The 21,249-nt window shown below is 43.1% G+C and overlaps 1 protein-coding gene across 1 annotated transcript in view; it reads left to right on the top strand.

Annotated features, from left to right (window-relative positions):
* The window catches only part of LOC118361463 (transcriptional activator GLI3-like), a 161,483-nt gene that overhangs the window by 22,316 nt on the left and 117,918 nt on the right, over positions 1-21,249 (top strand). The window contains exon 2 of the mRNA XM_035741417.2: positions 18,304-18,477. Within this exon, the coding sequence (XP_035597310.2) occupies positions 18,345-18,477 (133 nt within the window). The 5' untranslated portion in view covers positions 18,304-18,344. The remainder of the gene's footprint in view (positions 1-18,303; positions 18,478-21,249) is intronic.

Below are 21,249 nucleotides of genomic sequence, written 5' to 3'. Positions count from 1 at the left end.
TGGTTTTGGGGGTGACCAGAGAGATATACCTGCTGGAGCGTGTGCTACATACAGGTGGGTGCTGCTCTGGTGACCAGCGAGGTGAGATAAGGGGGGACTTTACCTAGCAGGGTCTTGTAGATGACCTGGAGCCAGTGGGTTTGGCAACGAGTATGAACCGAGGGCCAACCAACGAGAGCGTACAGGTCGCAGGTCGTATATGGGGCTTTGGTGACAAAACGGATGGCACCGTGATAGACTGCATCCAATTTATTGAATAGGGTACTGGAGGCTATTTTGTAAATTACGTCGCCGAAGTCAAGGATCGGTAGGATGATCAGTTTTACAAGGGTATGTTTGGCAGCATGAGTGAAGGAGGCTTTGTTGCGAAATAGGAAGCCAATTCTAGATTTAACTTTGGATTGGAGATGTTTGAGGTGAGTCTGGAAGGAGAGTTTACAGTCTATCCAGACACCTAGGTATTTGTAGTTGTCTGCATATTCTAAGACAGAACAGTCCAGAGTAGTGATGTTGGACGGGCAGGCAGGTGCAGGCAGCGATCGGTTGAAGAGCATGCATTTAGTTTTAGTAATTGGAGGCCACGGAAGGAGAGTTGTATGGTATTGAAGCTCGTCTGGAGGGTTGTTAACACAGAGTCCAAAGCAGGGCCAGAAGTATACAGAATGGTGTCGTCTGCGTGGATCAGAGACTCATCAGCAGCAAGAGTGACATCATTGATGTATACAGAGAAGAGAGTCGGTCCAAGAATTGAACCCTGTGGCACCCCCATAGAGACTGCCAGAGGCCCGGACAACAGGCCCTCCGATTTGACACACTGAACTCTATCAGAGAAATAGTTGGTGAACCAGGCGAGGTAATCATTTGAGAAACCAAGGCTATCGAGTCTTCCGATGAGGATGTGGTGATTGACAGAGTCGAAAGCCTTGGCCAGATCAATGAATACGGTTGCACAGTATTGTTTCTTATCGATGGCGGTTAAGATATCGTTTCGGACCTTGAGCGTGGCTGAGGTGCACCCATGAAACCAGATTGCATAGCGGAGAAGGTATGGTGGGATTCGAAATGGTTGGTATTCTGTTTGTTGACTTGGCTTTCGAAGACCTTAGAAGGGCAGGGTAGGATAGATATAGGTCTGTAGCAGTTTGGGTCAAGAGTGTCCCCCCCCCCTTTGAAGAGGGGGATGACCGCAGCTGTTTTCCAATCTTTGGGAATCTCAGGCGTCACGAAAGAGAGGTTGAACAGGCTAGTAATAGGGGTTGCAAAAATGTTGGCAGATAATTTTAGAAAGAAAGGGTCCAGAATGTCTAGCCCGGCTGATTTGTAGGGGTCCAGATTTTGCAGCTCTTTCAGAACATCAGCTGACTGGATTTGGGAGAAGGAGAATTGGGGAAGGCTTGGGCGAGTTGCTGTGGGGTGCTGTTGACCGGGGTAGGGGTAGCCAGGTGGAAAGCATGGCCAGCCGTAGAAAAATAATAGTAGCCAGGTGGAAAGCATGGCCAGCCGTAGAAAAATGCTTATTGATATTCTCAATTATAGTGGATTTATCGGTAGTGACAGTGTTTCCTATCCCCAGTACAGTGGGCAGCTGGGAGGTGTTCTTATTCTCCAAGGACTTTACAGTGTCCCAGAACCTTTTTGAGTTTATGTTGCAGGAAGCAAATTTCTGCTGCTAGCCTTGGCTTTTCTAACTGCCTGTGTGTATTGGTTTCTAGCTTCCCTGAAAAGTTGCATATCACGGGGGCTGTTTGATGCTAATGCAGAGGAAGTTTTTGTGTTGATTGAGGGCAGTCAGTCTGGAGAGAACCAGGGGGACTATACCTGTTCCTGGTTCTAAATGTCTTGATTGGGGCATGCTTATTTAAGATTGTGAGAAAGGCATTTAAAAAAAACAGGCATCCTCTACTGACGGGATGAGGTCAATGTCCTTCCAGGATACCCCAGCCAGGTCGATTAGAAAGGCCTGCTCGTTGAAGTGTTTCAGGGAGCGTTTGACAGTGATGAGTGGAGGTCGTTTGACCACTGACCCATTACGGATGCAGGCAATGAGGCAGTGATCGCTGAGATCTTGGTTGAAATCAGCAGAGGTGTATTTAGAGGGCAAGTTGGTTAGGATGATATCTATGAGGGTGCCCGTGTTTTTACGGCTTTGTGGTGGTACCTGGTAGGTTCATTGATAATTTGTGTGAGATTGAGGGCATCAAGCTTAGATTGTAGGATGGCTGGGGTGTTAAGCATGTTCCAGTTTAGGTCGCCTAGCAGCACGAGCTCTGAAGATAGATGGGGGGCAATCAGTTCACATATGGTGTCCTTTGGGGGTGGGGGGTGGGGGTTACTGTCACGCCCGGACTTTAGAGAGCCTTTTATTCTCTAATTTGGTTAGGTTGGGTGTGACTAGGGTGGGTACTCTAGTTTTTGTATTTCTATGTTGGCCTGGTGTGGTTCCCAATCAGAGGCAGCTGTCTATCCTTGTCTCTGATTAGGGATCATATTTAGGCAGCCTTTTTCCACTGGGTTTTTGTGGGATCTTGTTTTTGTGTTGATGCCTGTGAGCTCTACAGAACGTCACGTATCATTTAGTCTTTATTGTTGTTGTTCGGTTCTCCTTAAAATAAAGATGCCGAACCGATTCAACGCTGGTCTGAGTTTGATTTTTTTTCGCCTTTGTTTCCTTGTATTTAGTGTTATTATTTTAAGGATGAACACTTACCACGCTGCAAATTGGTCCAATCTTTGGTCTGAGTTTGATTACCGCGGCGATCGTGACTCCTCTTCGGCAACCATCCAAAGTGTAGTTAACTTCACCATGCTCAAAGGGACATTCATTGTCTGCTTTTTTGTTGTTGACCATTCTACCAATAGGTTCCCTTATTTGTGAGGCATTGGAAAACCTCCCTGTTCTTTGTGGTTGAATTTGTGTTTTAAATTCACTGCTCAACTGAGGGACCTTACAGATAATTGTATGTGTGGGGTACAGACATGAGGTAGTTATTCAAAAATCATGTTAAACACTATTATTGCTCACAGAGGGAGTCCATGCAACTTATGTGGCTTGTTAAGCAACTTTTTACTCCAGAACTGATTTAATGTCAGATTTGTATTTTTAATGAATTTGTAAAAAGTTGTAAAAACATAATTCCACTTTGACATTATTGGGTATTGTGTGTAGGCCAGTGACACAATCTAAATGTAATCCATTTCAAATTCAGGCTGTAACACAACATAATGTGGAAAACGTCAAGGGGTGTCGGTACCGAGTTTGTGACGCTTGTCATCTTCCTCTGATGAGGAGTAAGAAAGGTCGGACCAATTTGTAGCGTGGTAAGTGTTCATCCTTTTAATAAACTGAACTGAACACTAAATACTAAGTAACAAAAGAGAACAAACGAAACAGCTTCGTCAGGTGCAACACACACTAAACAGACAATAATCACCCACGAAACTAAGGTCAGAACGTGAACAGTACACCCCCGAAGGTGCGGACTCCGGCCGCAAAACCTGAACCTATAGGGGACGGTCTGAGTGGGTGTCTGTCCGCGGTGGCGGCTCTGGCGTGGGACGTGGACCCCACTCCACCATAGTCCTTGTCCTCCTCTTAGCCCGCCTCGCCGCCGACCTCGGACTGGGGACCCTAGCCACGGGTCCCGAATGGACGGGAGACTCCGGGCAGCACCGGACGGACGGGAGACTCCGGCAGCACCGGACGGACGGGAGACTCCGGCAGCACCGGACAAGCGGGAGACTCCGGCAGCTCCTGGCTGACTGACAGCTCTGGCAGCACTTGGCTGACTGGAGACCAGATGCGCTGAGCCGGCTTCATGGCACCTGGCTCGATGCCCACTCTAGCCCAGCCGATACGAGGCGCTGCTATGTATCGTACCAGGCTATGCCTACGCACTGGGGACACCGTGTGCCTCACGGCATAACACGGTGCCTGCCCAGTCCCTCTCTCTCCACGGTAAGCACGGGGAGTTGGCTCAGGTCTCCTACCTGACTTAGCCACACTCCTCGTGTGCCTCCCCCCAATAAATGTTTGGGGCTGCCTCTCGGGCTTCCAACTGCGCTGCCGTGCTGCCTCCTCAAACCACCGCCTCTCGGCTTTCGCTGCCTCCAGCTCTGCCTTGGGGCGGTGATATTCTTCAGCCTGTGCCCAAGGTCCCTTGCCGTCCAAAATCTCCTCCCATGTCCAGGAGTCTTGAGATCGCTGCTGCTGCCCGTTACCACGCTCATTGGTTCTTTGGTGGTGGGTGATTCTGTAATGTTCGTCGTCTTCCTCTGATGAGGAGTAAGAAAGGTTGGACCAATTTGCAGCGTGGTAAGTGTTCATCCTTAAAATAATAACACTAAATACAAGGTAACAAAGGTGAAAAAAAGAAACAGCTCCGTCAGGAGCTCTTTCACACTAAACAGAAAATAAATATGGTTCTCAATCAGGGACAACGATAGACAGCTGCCTCTGATTGAGAACCATACCAGGCCAAACACAGAAACAGCAAATCATAGAATAGAAAAACTAACATAGACAACCCACCCAACTCACGCCCTGACCATACTAAAACAAAGACATAACAAAAGAACTAAGGTCAGAACGTGACAAAGTTGATGTGCAGGGGTATGAGGTAATTGACGTAGATATGTACATATAACTAGGAATAAAGTGACTAGTAAACAGGATAGATAACAGTAACAGCAGCATATGTGATGAGTCAAAAAATGTTAGTGGAAGAAGGGTCAATGCAGGTAGTCCGAGTAGCTATTTAGTTAAGTATTTAGCAGTCTTATGGCTAGGGGATAGAAGCTGCGCAGGGTCCTGTTGGATCTAGACCTGGTGCATCGGTACCGCTTGCCATGCAGTAACAGACAGAATGGTCTATGACTTGGGTGGCTGGAGTCTTTGACAATGTTTAGCCTTCCTCTGACCACGCCTGGTATAGAGGTCCTGGATGGCAGGAAGCTTGGCCCCAGTCATGTAGCTTGGCGCCAGTGATGTACTGGGCCGTACGCACTACCCTCTTCAGCACCATCCAGTCACATGCCAAGCAGTTGCCATACCAAGCGGTTATGCAGCCTGTCAAGATGCTCTCAATGGTGCAGCTGAATAACTTTTTGAGGACCTGAGGGCTCATGACAAATTTTTTCAGCCTTCCGAGGGGGAAGAGGCATTGTCGTGCCTACTTCATGACTGTGTTGGTTTGTTTGGACCTTGGGGGCCAATACAGAGCATTCTGTTTTTATGCTAGATTCAGCTAATCTTTCAGAGGTTATAGTTATACTCCCCTCCTCCTCCTCCTTTCCCCTCGGCAAATCTCCTCACTCTTACCAGATATTTTCCTCCGTTGATGGAATGATATGGCGCGCTACCTTTTTTTCCTCTTTCATATTCCTTTTTATCCTCTATATCCACCTCTTTTCTTTCCCCATTTTCCCCCTTATCTTTCACCCTCCTCTCTCCATTCATCCCTCCTACCCTCTCTCTATTTATCCCACTTTACCTCACAACCTCTCTCATTCCTCAATCTCCTCTCCCCCTCTACCCCCCCCTTTGTGCTGTAGTGTGTTTGTGCACTGTTGATAAGCGCCAGATAAAGGTTCTCAGTGGTCACTGATGTAATGATGATGAATGCTGCAGCGCTGCCAGTACCCCCAATGAAATGAACACAAATTCAGTATCCCCTCAGCAAGGGGTGGGGGTCGCCAAATCTAAAAAGACACTTAGAGTTTATAGAGAGATCTCTCCCAGTGTGTGTGTTTGTGCGTGCTTGCGTGCTTGCGTGCGTGCGTGCGTGCGTTCTAGATGAAATGGTGCAATTGGAAGTACACCTTCAGTATTTTTTTTATCTGTAATATTATTTTTGTTTATATAAGTTTCCATAGTGTGTTTAGTGTGTAACGACAACAATAGATGGACTATTTCGATACCTTCGATAATGGTCTCCTTTACCAGTTGCAGAAAGAAAATTATTTTTCAAAGGCAATGTTTTTTTAGTTTGTTGTTTAACCCGGTGTGAAAACCCTCCCAAAAATCCTATTCCTACTACGAGAGATGAAGGAGAGTCTGAGTGGCAAAGTGGCGAAAGAGATTTTTACTTTTCAATTCACATTACATCCTTGCTTTACCTTTTATGGTGGCTGGCAATGCAACATTCTTAGTCCGCAGCTCAAATTGACCGTAAATATCACAGTAGCCACTAGTACTTAGTCTCTTCCTCATAACAGAACTCTCTGAAACAAATCATTTGATTGGGCAAACTTATCAAGCACAAACTAATTAACAATCCTAGCAACTTTTCTTCTAAAACCTATTACAATATTGAATAATGCAACCAAACCATATTAGACTCTTGAATAATAAAACAATCCACAAGCATGTGCAGAATATTAAAGGGCTTATTTTCTCATCCGTACACATTAAATTAGCTGAGAATACACAGCTAACTCCTAGCTTACTAAAATTAACAACATGCTTCATGATCAAGTAACGTTAGCATATCAATAATGTTTACCCCCACCATAAGATTCTAAAAGTACAGTAACGTTGTCATACGGTGTCATTCATATTATAATTTAGGCTACTCAGCTATGTAAAGTTAGCTAGCAAGTCCCCCATACCCTGTGGGAATTTCGCCTATGTGTTAGGCTAACACTAGCTACCATATTAAAGCTACTATAGAACACTATGGTAAAAGCAAATTGTGACTGAAACCGTCTAATGTCAATTGCTCGTGTTTCTTGGCCCAAGCAAGTCTCTTCTTCTTATTGGTGTCCTTTAATAGTGGTTTCTTTGCAGCAGTTCAACCATGAAGGCCTGATTCACGCAGTCTCCTCTGAACATGTCACGTTCTGACCATAGTTCTTTTGTGTTTCCACACCTGTTAATTGAAATGTATTCCAGGTGACTACCTCATGAAGCTGTTTGAGAGAATGCCAAGCGTGTGCAAAGCTGGCATCAAGGCAAAGGGTGGCTACTTTGAAGAATCTCTGATATAATATATATTTTGATTTCTTTAACACTTTTGGTTCCCACATGATTCCATATGTGTTATTTTATAGTTTTGATGTCATCACTATTATTCTACCCTGGAGAAAATAGTAAAAATAAAGGAAAACCATTGAATGAGTAGGTGTGTCCAAACTTTTGATTGGTACTATATGTTTTATTTGACACGCCTGTGTTGATGTCTGGTATACATGAATACAAATGTTTTCACCCTGGGCATTTACTTTAGACCCTCATACGACCTTCATACGAATCATATGCTTCAAGTGTTATGTATGTGTTTAACTTATCACAGAAGTTAGTAAAAGTTACTGACAAACATACTATGAAGAAGTTATTGTTTTGTAATCTAACAAAATTATGAGTTTATACATCCCCAACATGTGGCCTTTGAAAACCTTGGTAGTTGCATCCATCCTCAGGGAATTGTCTGCATATACAGTTGAAGTCAGAAGTTTGCATACACATTAGCCAAATACATTTAAACTCAGGTTTTCACAATTCCTGACATTTAATCCAAGTAAACATTCCCTGTTTTAGGTCAGTTAGGATTACCATTTTATTTTAAGAATGTGAAAAGTCAGAATAATGGTAGAGAGTGATTTATTTCAGCTTTTATGTCTGTCATCACATTCCCAGTGGGTCAGAAGTTTACATGCACTCAATTAGTATTTGGTAGCGTTGCCTTTAAATGGTTGAACTTGGGTCAAACCTTTTGGGTAGCCTTCCACAAGCTTCCCACAATAAGTTGTGTGAATTTTGACCCATTCCTCCTGACAGAGCTGGTGTAACTGAGTCAATGTTTTAGGCCTCCTTGCTCACACAATTCTTGAGTTCTACCCACAACTTTTCTATAGGATTGAGGTCAGGGCTTTCTGATGGCCACTCCAACCTTGACTTTGTTGTCCTTAAGTCATTTTGACACAACTTTGGAAATACGTTTGGGGTCATTGTCCATTTGGAAGCCCCATTTGCGACCAAGCTTTAACTTCCTGACTGATGTTTTGAGATGTTGCTTCAATATATCCACATCATTTTCCTCCCTCATGATGCCATCTATTTTGTGAAGTGCACCAGTTCCTCCTGCAGCAAAGCACCCCACACCATGATGCTGCCACCCCCGTGCTTCAACGTTGTGATGTTTTACTTCGGCTTGCAAGCCTCCCCTTTTTCCTCCAAATATAAGATGATCGTTATGGCTAAACAGTTCTATTTCTGTTTCATCAGACCAGAGGACATTTCTCCAAAAAGTACGACCTTTGTCCCCATGTGCAGTTGCAAACTGTAGTCTGCCTTTTTATGGCGGTTTTGGAGCAGTGGCTTCTTCCTTGCTGAGCGGCCTTTCAGGTTATGTTGACACAGGACTCGTTTTACTGTGGATATAGATACTTTTGTACCTGTTTCCTCCAGCATCTTCACAAGGTCCTTTGCTGTTGTTCTGGGATTGATTTACACTTTTCGCACCAAAGTATGTTAATCTCTAGGAGACAGAATGCGTCTCCTTCCTGAGCGGTATGACGGCTGTGTGGTCCCATGGGGTTTATACTTGTGTAACTTGCTTGTACAGATGAACGTGGTACCTTCAGGCGTTTGGAAATTGCTCCCAATGATGAACCAGACTTGTGGAGGTCTACTATTTTTTTCTGAGGTCTGGCTGATTTCATTACATTTTCCCATGATGTCAAGCAAGGAGGGACTGAGTTTGATGGTAAGGGATTGAAATACATCCACAGGTACACCTCCAATTGACTCAAATGATGTCATGGCTTTAGAAGCTTCTGATAGACTAATTGACATCATTTTCTGGAATTTTCCAAGCTGTTTAAAGGCATAGTCAACCTAGTGTATGTAAACTTCTGACCCACTGGAATTGTGATACAGTGAATTATAAGTGAAATAATAAAAATGAGGAAGAAAATCACATTGTAGGATTTGTAATGAATTTATTTGCAAATTATGGTGGAAAATAAGTATTTGGTCACCTACAAACAAGCAAGATTCCTGGCTCTCACAGACCTGTATCTTCTTCTTTAAGAGGCTCCTCTGTCCTCCACTCGTTACCTGTATTAAATGGCACCTGTTTGAACTTGTTATCAGTATAAAAGACACCTGTCCACAACCTCAAACAGTCACACTCCAAACTCCACTATGGCCAAGACCAAAGAGCTGTCAAAGGACACCAGAAACAAAATTGTAGACCTGCACCAGGCTGGGAAGACTGAATCTGCAATAGGTAAGCAGCTTGGTTTGAAGAAATCAACTGTGGGAGCAATTATTAGGAAATGGAAGACATACAAGACCACTGATAATCTCCCTTGATCTGGGGCTCCACGCAAGATCTCACCCCGTGGGGTCAAAATTATCACAAGAACGGTGAGCAAAAATCCCAGAACCACAGGCGGGGACCTAGTGAATGACCTACAGAGAGCTGGGACCAAAGTAACAAAGCCTACCATCAGTAATACACTAAGCCGCCAGGGACTCAAATCCTGCAGTGCCAGACGTGTCCCCCTGCTTAAGCCAGTACATGTCCAGGCCCGTCTGTAGTTTGCTAGAGAGCATTTGGATGATCCAGAAGAAGATTGGGAGAATGTCATATGGTCAGATGAAACCAAAATAGAACTTTTTAGTAAAAACTCAACTCGTCTTGTTTGGAGGACAAAGAATGCTGAGTTGCATCCAAAGAACACCATACCTACTGTGAAGCATGGGGGTGGAAACATCATGCTTTGGGGCTGTTTTTCTGCAAAGGGGCTAGGACGTGTAAAGGAAAGAATGAATGGGGCCATGTATTGTGAGATTTTGAGTGAAAACCTCCTTCCATCAGCAAGGGCATTGAAGATGAAATGTGGCTGGGTCTTTCAGCATGACAATGATCCCAAACACACCGCCCAGGCAACGAAGGAGTGGCTTCGTAAGAAGTCCTGGAGTGGCCTAGCCAGTCTCCAGATCTCAACCACATAGAAAATCTTTGGAGGGAGTTGAAAGTCCGTGTTGCCCAGCAACAGCCCCAAAACATCACTGCTCTAGATGAGATCTGCATGGAGGAATGGGCCAAAATACCAGCAACAGTGTGTGAAAACCTTGTGAAGACTTTGTCATTGCCAACAAAGGGTATATAACAAAGTATTGAGAAACTTTTGTTATTGACCAAATACTTATTTTCCACCATAATTTGCAAATAAATTCATTAAAAATCCTACAATGTGATTTTCTTAAATTTTTCATTCTCATTTTGTCTGTCATAGTTGAAGTGTACCTATGATGAAAATTACAGGCCTCTCTCATCTTTTAAGTGGGAGAAGTTGCACAATTAGTGGCTGACTAAATACTTGTTTGCCCCACTGTAGATGTCCTAACCGACTTTCCAAAACTATAGTTTGTTAACAAGACATTTGTGGAGTGGTTGAAAAACTAGTTTTAATGACTCCAACCTAAGTGTATGTAAACTTCCAACAACAGGGTGGCATGTTTTTTATGTGTTGTTTGATGTGCTGCTCTAGAGTCTGGGAGACTTTTACATGGAGGAGAGAGCCTGAGTTTTGGCTTGAGTACAGTGAATCCAATCCAACCAGTGGCTGTGGATAATATGCTATATCATCACACAGGCAAACTGTTACTTTGAAGGAGGTGTACATGGTGCAGCAAGTATACTATTATGAGTGTAACTTACTTCTCTGTGCTCTGGAGAGATCGCAGGTAGTTGACTAGAAGGCCCTGGAGGTCCTTGGACCAATCTGTCTCTGTAGTACCTGGAGAGAGATGGATAGAGGTCGTGAGTGCTGGAAAGAGAGAGAGCCCTCACCTCTGACCTCCTACTGGCCCAGGGCCTCCTGCCTAGTATCATTACATAGTGTTCCATGTTCCTGCTGGTAGCAAACCTCAACCTGGATGCAGAGAAATGTCCTGCCTCGTTGTATGTTTGCATCCATATCCACCAGGCTCCAAGAAATCAGATGACAAACCTGCAGAGACTAACAAAATCAAATCGTACCTGTATTTAAGATTCATGTATCAGTTTTCCTATTTCACAGTCATGTATATAAATGACAACATTCGATCTGATTTAAAAGTATGCGTGCCATTTTGGGATAAAGGCTATGACAAATTACATTTTATACGTGAATTTATAGCTAACAAAGATATTATTTATATTTTCATCTCACTAACAATTGCTTAGGCGAACAGCAAATTCCAGTATTGTGGCTAATCCGTATTGTGGCTAGCTTGACATAGGTGACTTATTCTATCATGACAACATCCTCCTTATTTGACTGTAGCTAGCTAGCTGCTAGCCTAATAAGTGTCCACTCTATTGCTTAATAACTGATGTAGTTAGCATGAGCTAGGAAACAAGCGTTGCTTCTGACATGCCCCCGATCCTGCTTGCTTTACATCTGACAGGTATTTGACTACCGTATGAAGTTAGATTATAATGGTTTTTGAAAATTGCAGTTTAGTTAATTAGCTAGCTATCTAAGTGTAAAACTGAGAGCATTGCTGTAAAATGCAGCTAGCTAGCCAACTGGACTTTATCAGTTGTACCCAAGCTAGCGATCTTAATCCTCAGTAACATTAGCTTACCATACTTTTCTGCCCATCCTGGTCATTCCTCTTGCCCATCCTGGTCATTCCTCTTGCCCATCTTGGTCTTCTTCTAGGTTCAAAACTATAGTAGTCCGGTGCCTTATTGTCAAATGCAACCCACTAGTATTTTACATTTATTTAACTTGGCAAGTCCGTTAAGAACAAATTCTTATTTATGACAGCCTACACCGGCCAAACCCAGACCTATGGGACTCCTAATCACGGCCGGTTGTGTTACAGCTTGGATTCGAACCAGGGTGTCTGTAGTGGCCTTAGACCACTGCACCATTCAGGAGCCCACAGACACATGGTGCAGGCAGGCAGTCAATGGCTCAGTGTTCCAAAACTGTTCACCAGTTTCTATGTCAAGAAATGACAGTGTTCCATTTTGTTATTTTTATGTTTTTATGGTGCACAGCAGCATATAATAGATTTTATTTCCAATTTCCCCCCATAAAGTGACATATTAATACATACAGTAGCTATATGTGTGACACATTATTGTTTGGGGGGGTTCTAATGGGAAATATAGCCATTAAACTTTTAACATGTTCTGTCATACTGAACGCAGACCAGGCAAATGCAATCGATCAACGCGCCGTGACATTGATCAACCAATGGTGTGTTAGATACCACCCATATACATTTGCTTGATACGCCCTCATTATCATATTGGAGGCAGAAATACAGAAATAAAGAAATTATATAAATGAATAACATTAATTAAAATAATTATTTATGTATTTATGTATTTATGTGTGCATTTATTTATTTAATTCTAATTATGGCAGCTTTGGTCCTCCATACAGTGTAGGCAAGTAAAAAAATAGACTGTTGAGACTGCCCTGCTTATATTCCAGTATATGTGTAGTCCCGGGTATTTTTTGCAAAAAGTTTAGTAAGTGTGAAGACCCTCAAAGAGAAAAGTTTATTTCAGTGTTTGACTTTGATGTACAACTGGCAAATGACTTTCAACTCAGAGCCTTTGTCTTCAAAGTGTATAATTTATGTTAAATTGATTTGCTTAATGTGCTTATAATATAAGAATGTTTATTTTTCTTACCAACAGCCTGAATAGTGGTATTTTTAACCTGATTAATCGCCTCCCTTTCTGTGGGAAAGGATTATGATGGCATACGAATAAAGACACACCCTTTCATTCTCCCTTCACTAATTGAGTGTGGGACAGTCATTTCAAGGAATAAACATTAATATGAAATTTGTATTTATTTTGGGTAACGACTTCAACCGATGCGTGGTTCATAATGCCTTCTTTTGTAAGGTGCTTACTGAGTATGCAAAGACCAGCCCTTCTGTTATACAGCGAGGCTGAATATTATACAGCCTCTGTAAAATGTTGGTTATTTTTTTTGTGATATCTCATGCGAACGTGGTGAAATATTTGATTTTCTAATGACATGACAGATTAGTATGTATTCTCTGCAGCTAAGGTTTAGGGTAGATGCCCTACAGTACATGACTTTCAAAAGAACTGCATAATATTTACACTATACAAAACATTAAGGACACCTGCTCTTTCAATGACAGACTGACCAAGTGAAACCAGGTGAAAGCTATGATCCTTTATTGATGTCACTTGTTAAATCCACTTCAATCAGTGTAGATGAAAGGGCAGAGACTGGTTCAAGGAGGATTTTAAGCTTTGAGACAATTGAGACATGGATTGTGTATGTGTGCCATTCAAAGGATGAATGGGCAAGACAAATTATTGGAGTACCTTTGAACGAGGTATGGTAGTAGGTGCCAGGCGCACCGGTTTGTGTCAAGAACTGCAACGCTGCTGGGTTTTTCATGCTCAACAGTTTCCTGTGCGTTTCAAGAATGGTCCACCACCCAAAGGACATCCAGCCAACTTGACACAACTGTGTAAAGCATTGGAGTCAACATGGGCCAGCATCCCTGTGGAATGCTTTTGATACCTTGTAGAGTCCATGCCCCAACGAATTGAGGCTGTTCCGAGGACAATTTAATATAAGGAAGGTGTCCTTAAAGTTTTGTACACTCAGTGTATGCGCCTCCCTGAGATAAATCCTCAGATAGAAAAATAATATTAGCATTACCTGACCTAGATTAGAATTTCCAGAAATGGCACATCCTGTAGGTACTTACAATATGACATACTTATGACTTATTATATAATGATAATGGTTATAACAAGGCTAGGTTATGACTAGTGCCCAGAGTTTATCCTGGTCAGGTGGTCACAAAGTCAGGAAAAACTCTGGGCCCCACTGATAATCCAGGTACTGTATTACCCCTGAGGGACCCCAGTGTTAAGGATCAGCGTGGCAGACGTGTTGTTGCCTACTCTTACCACCTGGGTGCGGCCCGTCAGGAAGTCCAGGATCCAGTTGCAGAGGGAGGTGTTTAGTCCAAGATTCCTTAACTTAGTGATAAGCTTCGTGGGCACAATGGTGTTGAACACTGAGCTGTGGTCAATGAACAGCATTCTCACAAAGGTGTTCCTTTTGTGCAGGTGAGAAATGGCACTGTGGAGTACGATTGAGATTGCATCATCTGTGGATCAGTTGGGGCGGTAAGCGAATTGGAGTGGGTCTTGGGTGTCCGGGAGGGTGCTGTTGATGTGAGCCATGACCAACCTTTCAAAGCACTTCATGGCTACCGACGTGAGTGCCACAGGGCGGTAATCATTTAGGCAGATTACTTTTGCTTCCTTGGGCACAGGGACTATGGTGGTCTGCTTGAAACATGTAGGTATTACAGACTCGGTCAGGGAGAAGTTGAAAATGTCAGTGAAGACACTTGACAGTTGGTCTGCACATGCTTTGCGTACACATCCTGGTAATCCGTCTGGCCCAGTGGCTTTGTGAATGTTGACCTGTTTAAAGGTTTTGTTCATATCGGCTACCGAGAGCGTAATCACAAAGTCATCAAGAACAGCTGGTGCTCTCGTGCATGCTTCAGTGTTGCTTGCCTCAAAGCGAGCATAAAAGGCATTTAGGGGAGCTTGCGTATGAATTTCCCTTTGTAGTCTGTAATAGTTTTCAAGACCTGTCACATCCGATGAGCGTCAGAGCCGGTGTAGTAGGATTCAATCTTAATCTTGTATTGACGCTTTGCTTGTTTGATGGTTTGTCTGAGGGCATAGCAGGATTTCTTATAAGCGTCCGGATTATTCTCCTGCTCCTTGAAAGCAGCAGCTCTATCCTTTAGCTCGATGCAGATGTTGCCTGTAATCCATGGCTTCTGGTTGGGATATGTACGTACAGTCACTGTGGGGATGACTTCATCGATGCACTAATTTATGAAGCCAATGGTGGTGTATTCATCAATGCCATTGAATGAATCCCAGAACATATTCCAGTCTGTGCTAGCAAAACAGTCCTGTAGTGTAGCATTCACATCATCTGACCACTTCCGTATTGAGCGAGTCACTGGTACTTCCTGCTTTAGTTTTTGCTTGTAAACAGGAATCAGGAGGATATAATTATGGTCATATTTGCCAAATGGAGGACAGGGGAGAGCTTTGTATGCATCTCTGTGTGTGGTGTAAAGGTGGTCCAGGATTTTTCTCCCCCCTTGTTGCACATTTGACATGCTGGTCAAACTGATTGCATTAAACTGCATTAAAGTCCCAGGTCACTAGGAGTGCTACCACTGGATGAGCATTTTCTCCTTTGCTTATGGCCTTATAGAGTTGGTTGAGAGCGTTCTTAGTGCCAGCTTCGGTTTGTGGTGGTACATAGACAGCTAGGAATACTCTCTTGGTAGATAGTGTGGTCTACAGTTTATTATAAGGTACTCTACCTCAGGTGAGCAATACCTTGAGACTTCTTTAATAAAAGTAACCAAGAAGTGGAAAGAGAAGGTTAAAAGATAAACAGAATGAGAGAAAGAGACAGACCGAGAGAGAGGAACACTTGTAGGATGGTTTGATTGGGTGTAGCGGTGGTGTCCAGGTCAGAGGGATTATGGGTGAAAAGGTCCTGCTTTTAATTGCTGTTTCTAAAACCATGGACTGCTCTGAATGCTTCATAACACAAAAGGGTGGTCAGCCACACTTGAGTGGCCAGGAGCATTTGTTGTACCAATGGAATGTTTGTTGCACCAATGGAATGTGTATGGCCCTGCTTTTCTCCTCACCCTGCACTCCTCCCCCAATATATTTCTCTTCTGAATCTGAATATCCCTCCTTCCTTCCAACCTTTTCTGACTCACCTGGGGGGAGGGAGGTAGAGAGGTTTAGAGGTTCAAACAACGAAGGGAGCCAACGCACGCACCTCGCACCCACGCAGGGACACACGCAAACACCGGCAAAAAGCACCGGCAGGTCGAGGGTGTAAACAAGTTTCTCCTTCTTCTTCACTTTTGAAAGGAGTTCAATTGTCAGAACGGTGCAATTTAAAAGAGGGCAGAAAAAAAACCTTTGTCTGATCTCCCCTCTGCCAGAGACAGAATGTCAGTCGAGGAGTGCCTCACATTTGAGTTTCTATGGTTGCAGGCCAATGAAAGTGGGTGAGTGGCTTGCTGTCTCTCTCAACCCAGGACCTGAATTGATCGAGTGCTCAGGAACTCACACATACACACTCACTCACTCTTGTTGTTCTACAAAAATTGAAAAAAGTTCTGAAACTAACCCCAAAACTCAAACACTCATCAAACGCATACCAGTGATTTGAGATGAGATCTGTTGTAGAAAGATAGAAATTAGGTCTGGAGTGACATGGTACACATGTATTCATGTGGGACTGATTAGAGGAAGAGTTTTGTTTAAATCTGTCTTGATTGGTCGGGGAGTAATTGTGCTTTGTTTTTTTTTTTTTGGGGGGGGGGGGGCAATTAACGATTGCTTACAGATGTTGTTGTCGGCTTAGAATGGACTGCAGGAGGGTTGGGAAAAAAACAAACAAAGTGCACCTTGTTTGTCTGAAGTTGCCCCCCGCCCTCCCCCTCTACACCGCCCTCTTAGGAGAGTTTTGGTAACACCATCCACTTCTCCTGTAAATTCAACATCAGCTCTGTGCATTTCAGCCCTATTTACCAACTCCCCTCTTTCTAATCTGCTAGTGTTTATGGGATGGAAGGCAAGTAAAAAGTATTGTTTGGCAATTAGGACTCTATTTGAAAAATGTTGCACAGACTAAATATTTCCAGCAATTATCCTTGAACAATGGTGTGTTTCGGGGTCTAAGTGAAGGGCTTGCAGTGGATTTAAATGATCCTGTATTTTATGTTGTGGTTTAGCATGTTTGGTTGCTGTCTTCATGGCTAGGGTTCAGGGATGACTTGACCCAAATAGAGGTTCTGAACTGAACTGAGACGGTTTGCTACTATAGACTGTTGGCTGAATCTCTTAGGGGCAATCTGAGATTCTAGTCCCAAAATCAATGTACCAAACCCAGATTTGCCCTTCAAAACGGAGAGACAGCATTAACCAAAACAACGTTTGTTCTTTGAGAGAAGGAAAAATTGCCAGGCACCATGATATTCCCAAAAGCACCACAGACGAGCCTTAATTGTTTGAGGCTGTGAATGTTTCTCTCTCTGTAGTATCCCCTGAAGGTTTCTTCTTTCTCTCTGGAAGAGGAATTATCTGTACATACCTATCCACAACCTTAACTTCCATGTACTCTAAGATACAGTATAACCTGAACTTACTGAACAGCAACGTCTTTAACTAATATACTTTGAAATAAAATGTATAGAACTTAATTCCCCCACATTACCATAAATTTACTATGTCATAGTTCAAAATTGGGTGAGATGAGAAGTTGTCCCATTTGTGAGGTTGCAAAATTATCTTAACTTTATCAAAATTCCCAGGTTTTTACAGAAATCCCGGTTGGAAGATTCATGCTATAAGGCCCATTGGGTGCATTGAGAGGGCAGTGGGAAGATCAAACATAACAATTATGAGTGAAAATAAACCAAGTGGAGCTGGTGGATTGACCCATGGCCCTCTCTGTGGCCAGGGATAAAAGGGGATTGACTGGAAGGACTTCCTTATGGTATGGAGGTCAGAGGTCAGCAAACATGAAGCGCCAGTTCCATGGGATTGTTTTCTTGAAGACTTTTAGATTTCATGCTTTCATACAGTCTGTTTCTAAAGAGGTGGAGCCATCCCACTGGGCACAGATGTCAGTTCAATGTCTAGTTTTCATTGACATTTGGTTGTCACCATGTCATTAGATTTTGGTTAAATATTGGATGAAAAAAATACGAAATGCCCTTAAATTGTTGACTTTTTGCAAATCCAGTTAGTTTTCCATATTGATTCAATGTCATCACAGAATTTTGGGGTTGAGGTGACGTGGCAACAGTGTTGATTCAACCTGTTTTTGCACAGTGGGATACCGTTGCATCTCTATTGTTGAGAGAGTGTGGCATTAACCTTTCGAGCAATTCAACAACGATGTCTTTACACTTAATTGCACTTTGTCTTGTTAAAAATTGGGTCAGTTTAACAATTTCTTGAAGCTTTAAACGAAACAAAAGTGTTAAGAGTTTTACTATGATAGACACTCCTTGGACAATCATCGCTGGAAGACCAATGCATCTGGAGATAATGTTAGGAAAGTCTGTAGCATGACAGTTTGCTCTAATAAAGCTCTGCAATGGGACATTTTACTGTAGGTCTGCACTTGTTGACATTACATTTACATTTACATTTAAGTCATTTAGCAGACGCTCTTATCTAGAGCGACTTACAACTCCTTGGACACCTGTTCCCTACCCCCCAGGTGTCCTGTCTCCATGAGGTGCTGAGGAATGAGCTGTCGCCATGGAAACCCAGTCCCAGGCCAGTTCTGCAGCTGAGAAGAAGAAGAAGGTGGTGACCATCGTGGCAACCAAGGGCTTGTCCACGTCCGCCGACATCAGCGAGAAGGCTGTGGCCTCCAGCACTACATCCAATGGTAAGAATTGTTTCCAGTTTTTACTTCCTCTTCTTTCCTTCCTTACCCTCTCTGGTCCCCTCTCTTGTTCTGTTCCTCATTGGTCCCTTCCATCTCTCTCCTGTCGATTTCTTGTCTTGTCTGACTACGAACAGGAAGTTGTAAGGAGTTGAATGGTTTGGTCATAAAGTTAAGATATTGGTGTTTCTTCATTTAAGATGCTGTTTGTAGTGGAATGCAAGATGTGAAGGGATCATGTTCTTACAAACTCAATCATGTGTAATGTTGAAAACAAGGGCAGGCCCTTTTGGAGAAAGTTGAGTTCATATACAACAATCGTATATGCAACATATGCAACATCTAGAATACACAACAAAAGATGTTCATTGTTCAATCTTTTGGCCCTCACAACACAGCTGCAGAAATGAAGAATATTCAAAAACAAAATATTTTTTTCTCCAGGAGTGACTGGGACTGCCAGACAAAAGTCATAACAAACCCAGAGGACAAATGACCATGACTTAAGTTGCAGCTGTGGTCATTAGCTGCAGCTGGAAGAGTTATATTTTTTATTTGGGGGGGGGTTGAGGTGGTAAGAGGTGTGTGGGGGGATGGGGGAGTAGTAGACTTAGGAGTGTCAGTGGAGAGAGAGAGGTAAGGAAGCCCTCTGTCGCCCTGGGTTTCCATCTGATTTGTAGCATGTCAAATGTAATCATTCCAGGTCCACGGCAGAAGCCTTCAAACACTCCAGGAGAAGGTTAATGACTCAGAGGGTCTCTCTCTCACACTCACTGTCTCAATCTCTCACTCACTCTCTCTCTGTCTCATGTATCTCTCACTTTTATATATATATATCGGTCCTCTCTCTTGGTAGAGCTCGCTCTCCCTCTCTCTCCACATGACTGTAAGTCTCTCTCATGTATATTATTATTATATATTATATATATATATATATATATATGGAAGTTATTGCCGGAAGTGGGGTGGGGGTGGCGTGTAGGGGGGAATGCATCTCGATCCGTCTTGGGAACACTGTCCCTCTTACTCATTCCCATATGGCAACACTATTTTATTCATTAAAGGAGGGAAGATAAAAATATGTTTTGCGGTGTGGAAAATGCATGGATGTAATTTGGCTCTGGTGATTGTGCATTTTTCTTTGTAATGCTCTGGTAATTACTCCTACTAACAACGTAACGTTTGTCTTGGAAAGGTACTCCCGCAATGATCTGAACTTACACAAGGGGCCATACCTGGGGTTAAAGAGTAGGGAAACAAAAAATAATATTCTTATCCAAGATCATAGGAGAGAGAGAGAAAGATAGAAGGAGGAATGAGTGTTGATACTTATCCACAGAGAAAGAGATGGCTTACACATTTTTTGAGCAGGTTCTAATGACAGCACATTCTCCAAGTTGCCCCAGAACTCATAACATCTTATCAGGTGTAACCTTATACACCCCTGTCAACTTTAACCTCTGTAGCCCCCCTGTCCCCTCTCCTTCCCCATACAAACAAAAGGTAATTGTGAGCAGCTGTGGAACCCCAGTGGCTGGCTCTTCTCAGGAAGGCCCAGGTGAATATTTCCCCCATCATGCTGCAGAGGAGTGGCCCCTGAACCCACACAGGGGAAACCCTGTAGGACACCCCTCCACCACAGCATGCTACGATTAGAACTGAAGAAGTAAAAGCTAGCAAAAAGTAAAAAATAAATTGAGTGGACTTATGGGCTGTTTAGCTTTGGTCTCTCTGAAGTGTTTTCTGTTGCAATACAATTACTACACGATTGCGTGTTTTGGTTTTGTTTGTGATTAAGGCATATGGAAATAATTTTCTGGAAAACCTCGCCTGATAGGCTTTGTGTCTAAGTCCAAGTTTTTGGGGGACTTAATTGATTCAAATGTTGGCAAGTCCTGGAGGTTATAATTTGATTAAATTATGTTTTTTTTTTGTGACAAAATTGACTTCATGACGTTACTAACCACTCTCCCAAATCTAATTCCAGAACACAAAGAACAAAGACATAAATATAACTTTTTTCTTTGTAAAGATTACAATGTTTTGGTTCTTTATATTGTGTATAGATGACACAAGTAAAAAACACAGTACTTATATTACACATACACTATGTAACCGTGTGTGTACATATGTCCTGAGCAGTTCCCTAACTCAATAAAAATCAGAACAGTGGAAAACTTTTGTTTCTTCCTTTCTCTCCTTTCTTTGCTCCTTCGTTATTTTCTTTTCTCTCACCCTCACTTTTCTCTCACTTTTATATATCCTACTACCCTCTCTTTTCTGCCAACGTGCACTCTTCTCTCTTCCTCTCTTATTCTTGTATGTAAGTTTTGTCGGAGTTGAGAGAGCTTGCTTGGCTTTGTAATGTGCAGTCTTGGAGGGGGAGCTAGCTAGCGTTCCCACATGGTTGGCTAAATGGTGGCTTCATCCCGTGTACTATTCATCTTTTCGCCCGCTCCCCTGGCCTGACAGCTCAAAAGGGCCGACTGAGCCACAACAATGCTGTGATTGGTGTTCTTTAGGAGGGGCAAGGGGGAGACCTCCCCCCACCCTCATCATTCTCCAGGCAGGTGGACCACAAAGTCTCCTGATTCTTTTGTTGTTTCCCCGGGCCTTCCAAAAAAAGATGTCCATGCTCTTGGCTGAATAAATCCTGTCGTCATGGGATAATTTGCTAATAAAAAAAAACTAGAAAAGAAGGGAGGGAAAGGCCCCTGCTTATTGATTGAGGAGAGAGAGGGTGAAAAAAAAGTTTCTGGTTGGTTGGTTCATTGG

This window comes from Oncorhynchus keta, chromosome 28, assembly GCF_023373465.1.
Source record: "Oncorhynchus keta strain PuntledgeMale-10-30-2019 chromosome 28, Oket_V2, whole genome shotgun sequence".
Classification (NCBI taxonomy): domain Eukaryota; kingdom Metazoa; phylum Chordata; class Actinopteri; order Salmoniformes; family Salmonidae; genus Oncorhynchus; species Oncorhynchus keta.
Note: the sequence above shows the minus strand (reverse complement) of the source record. Positions and strands in the feature narration are given on the sequence as shown.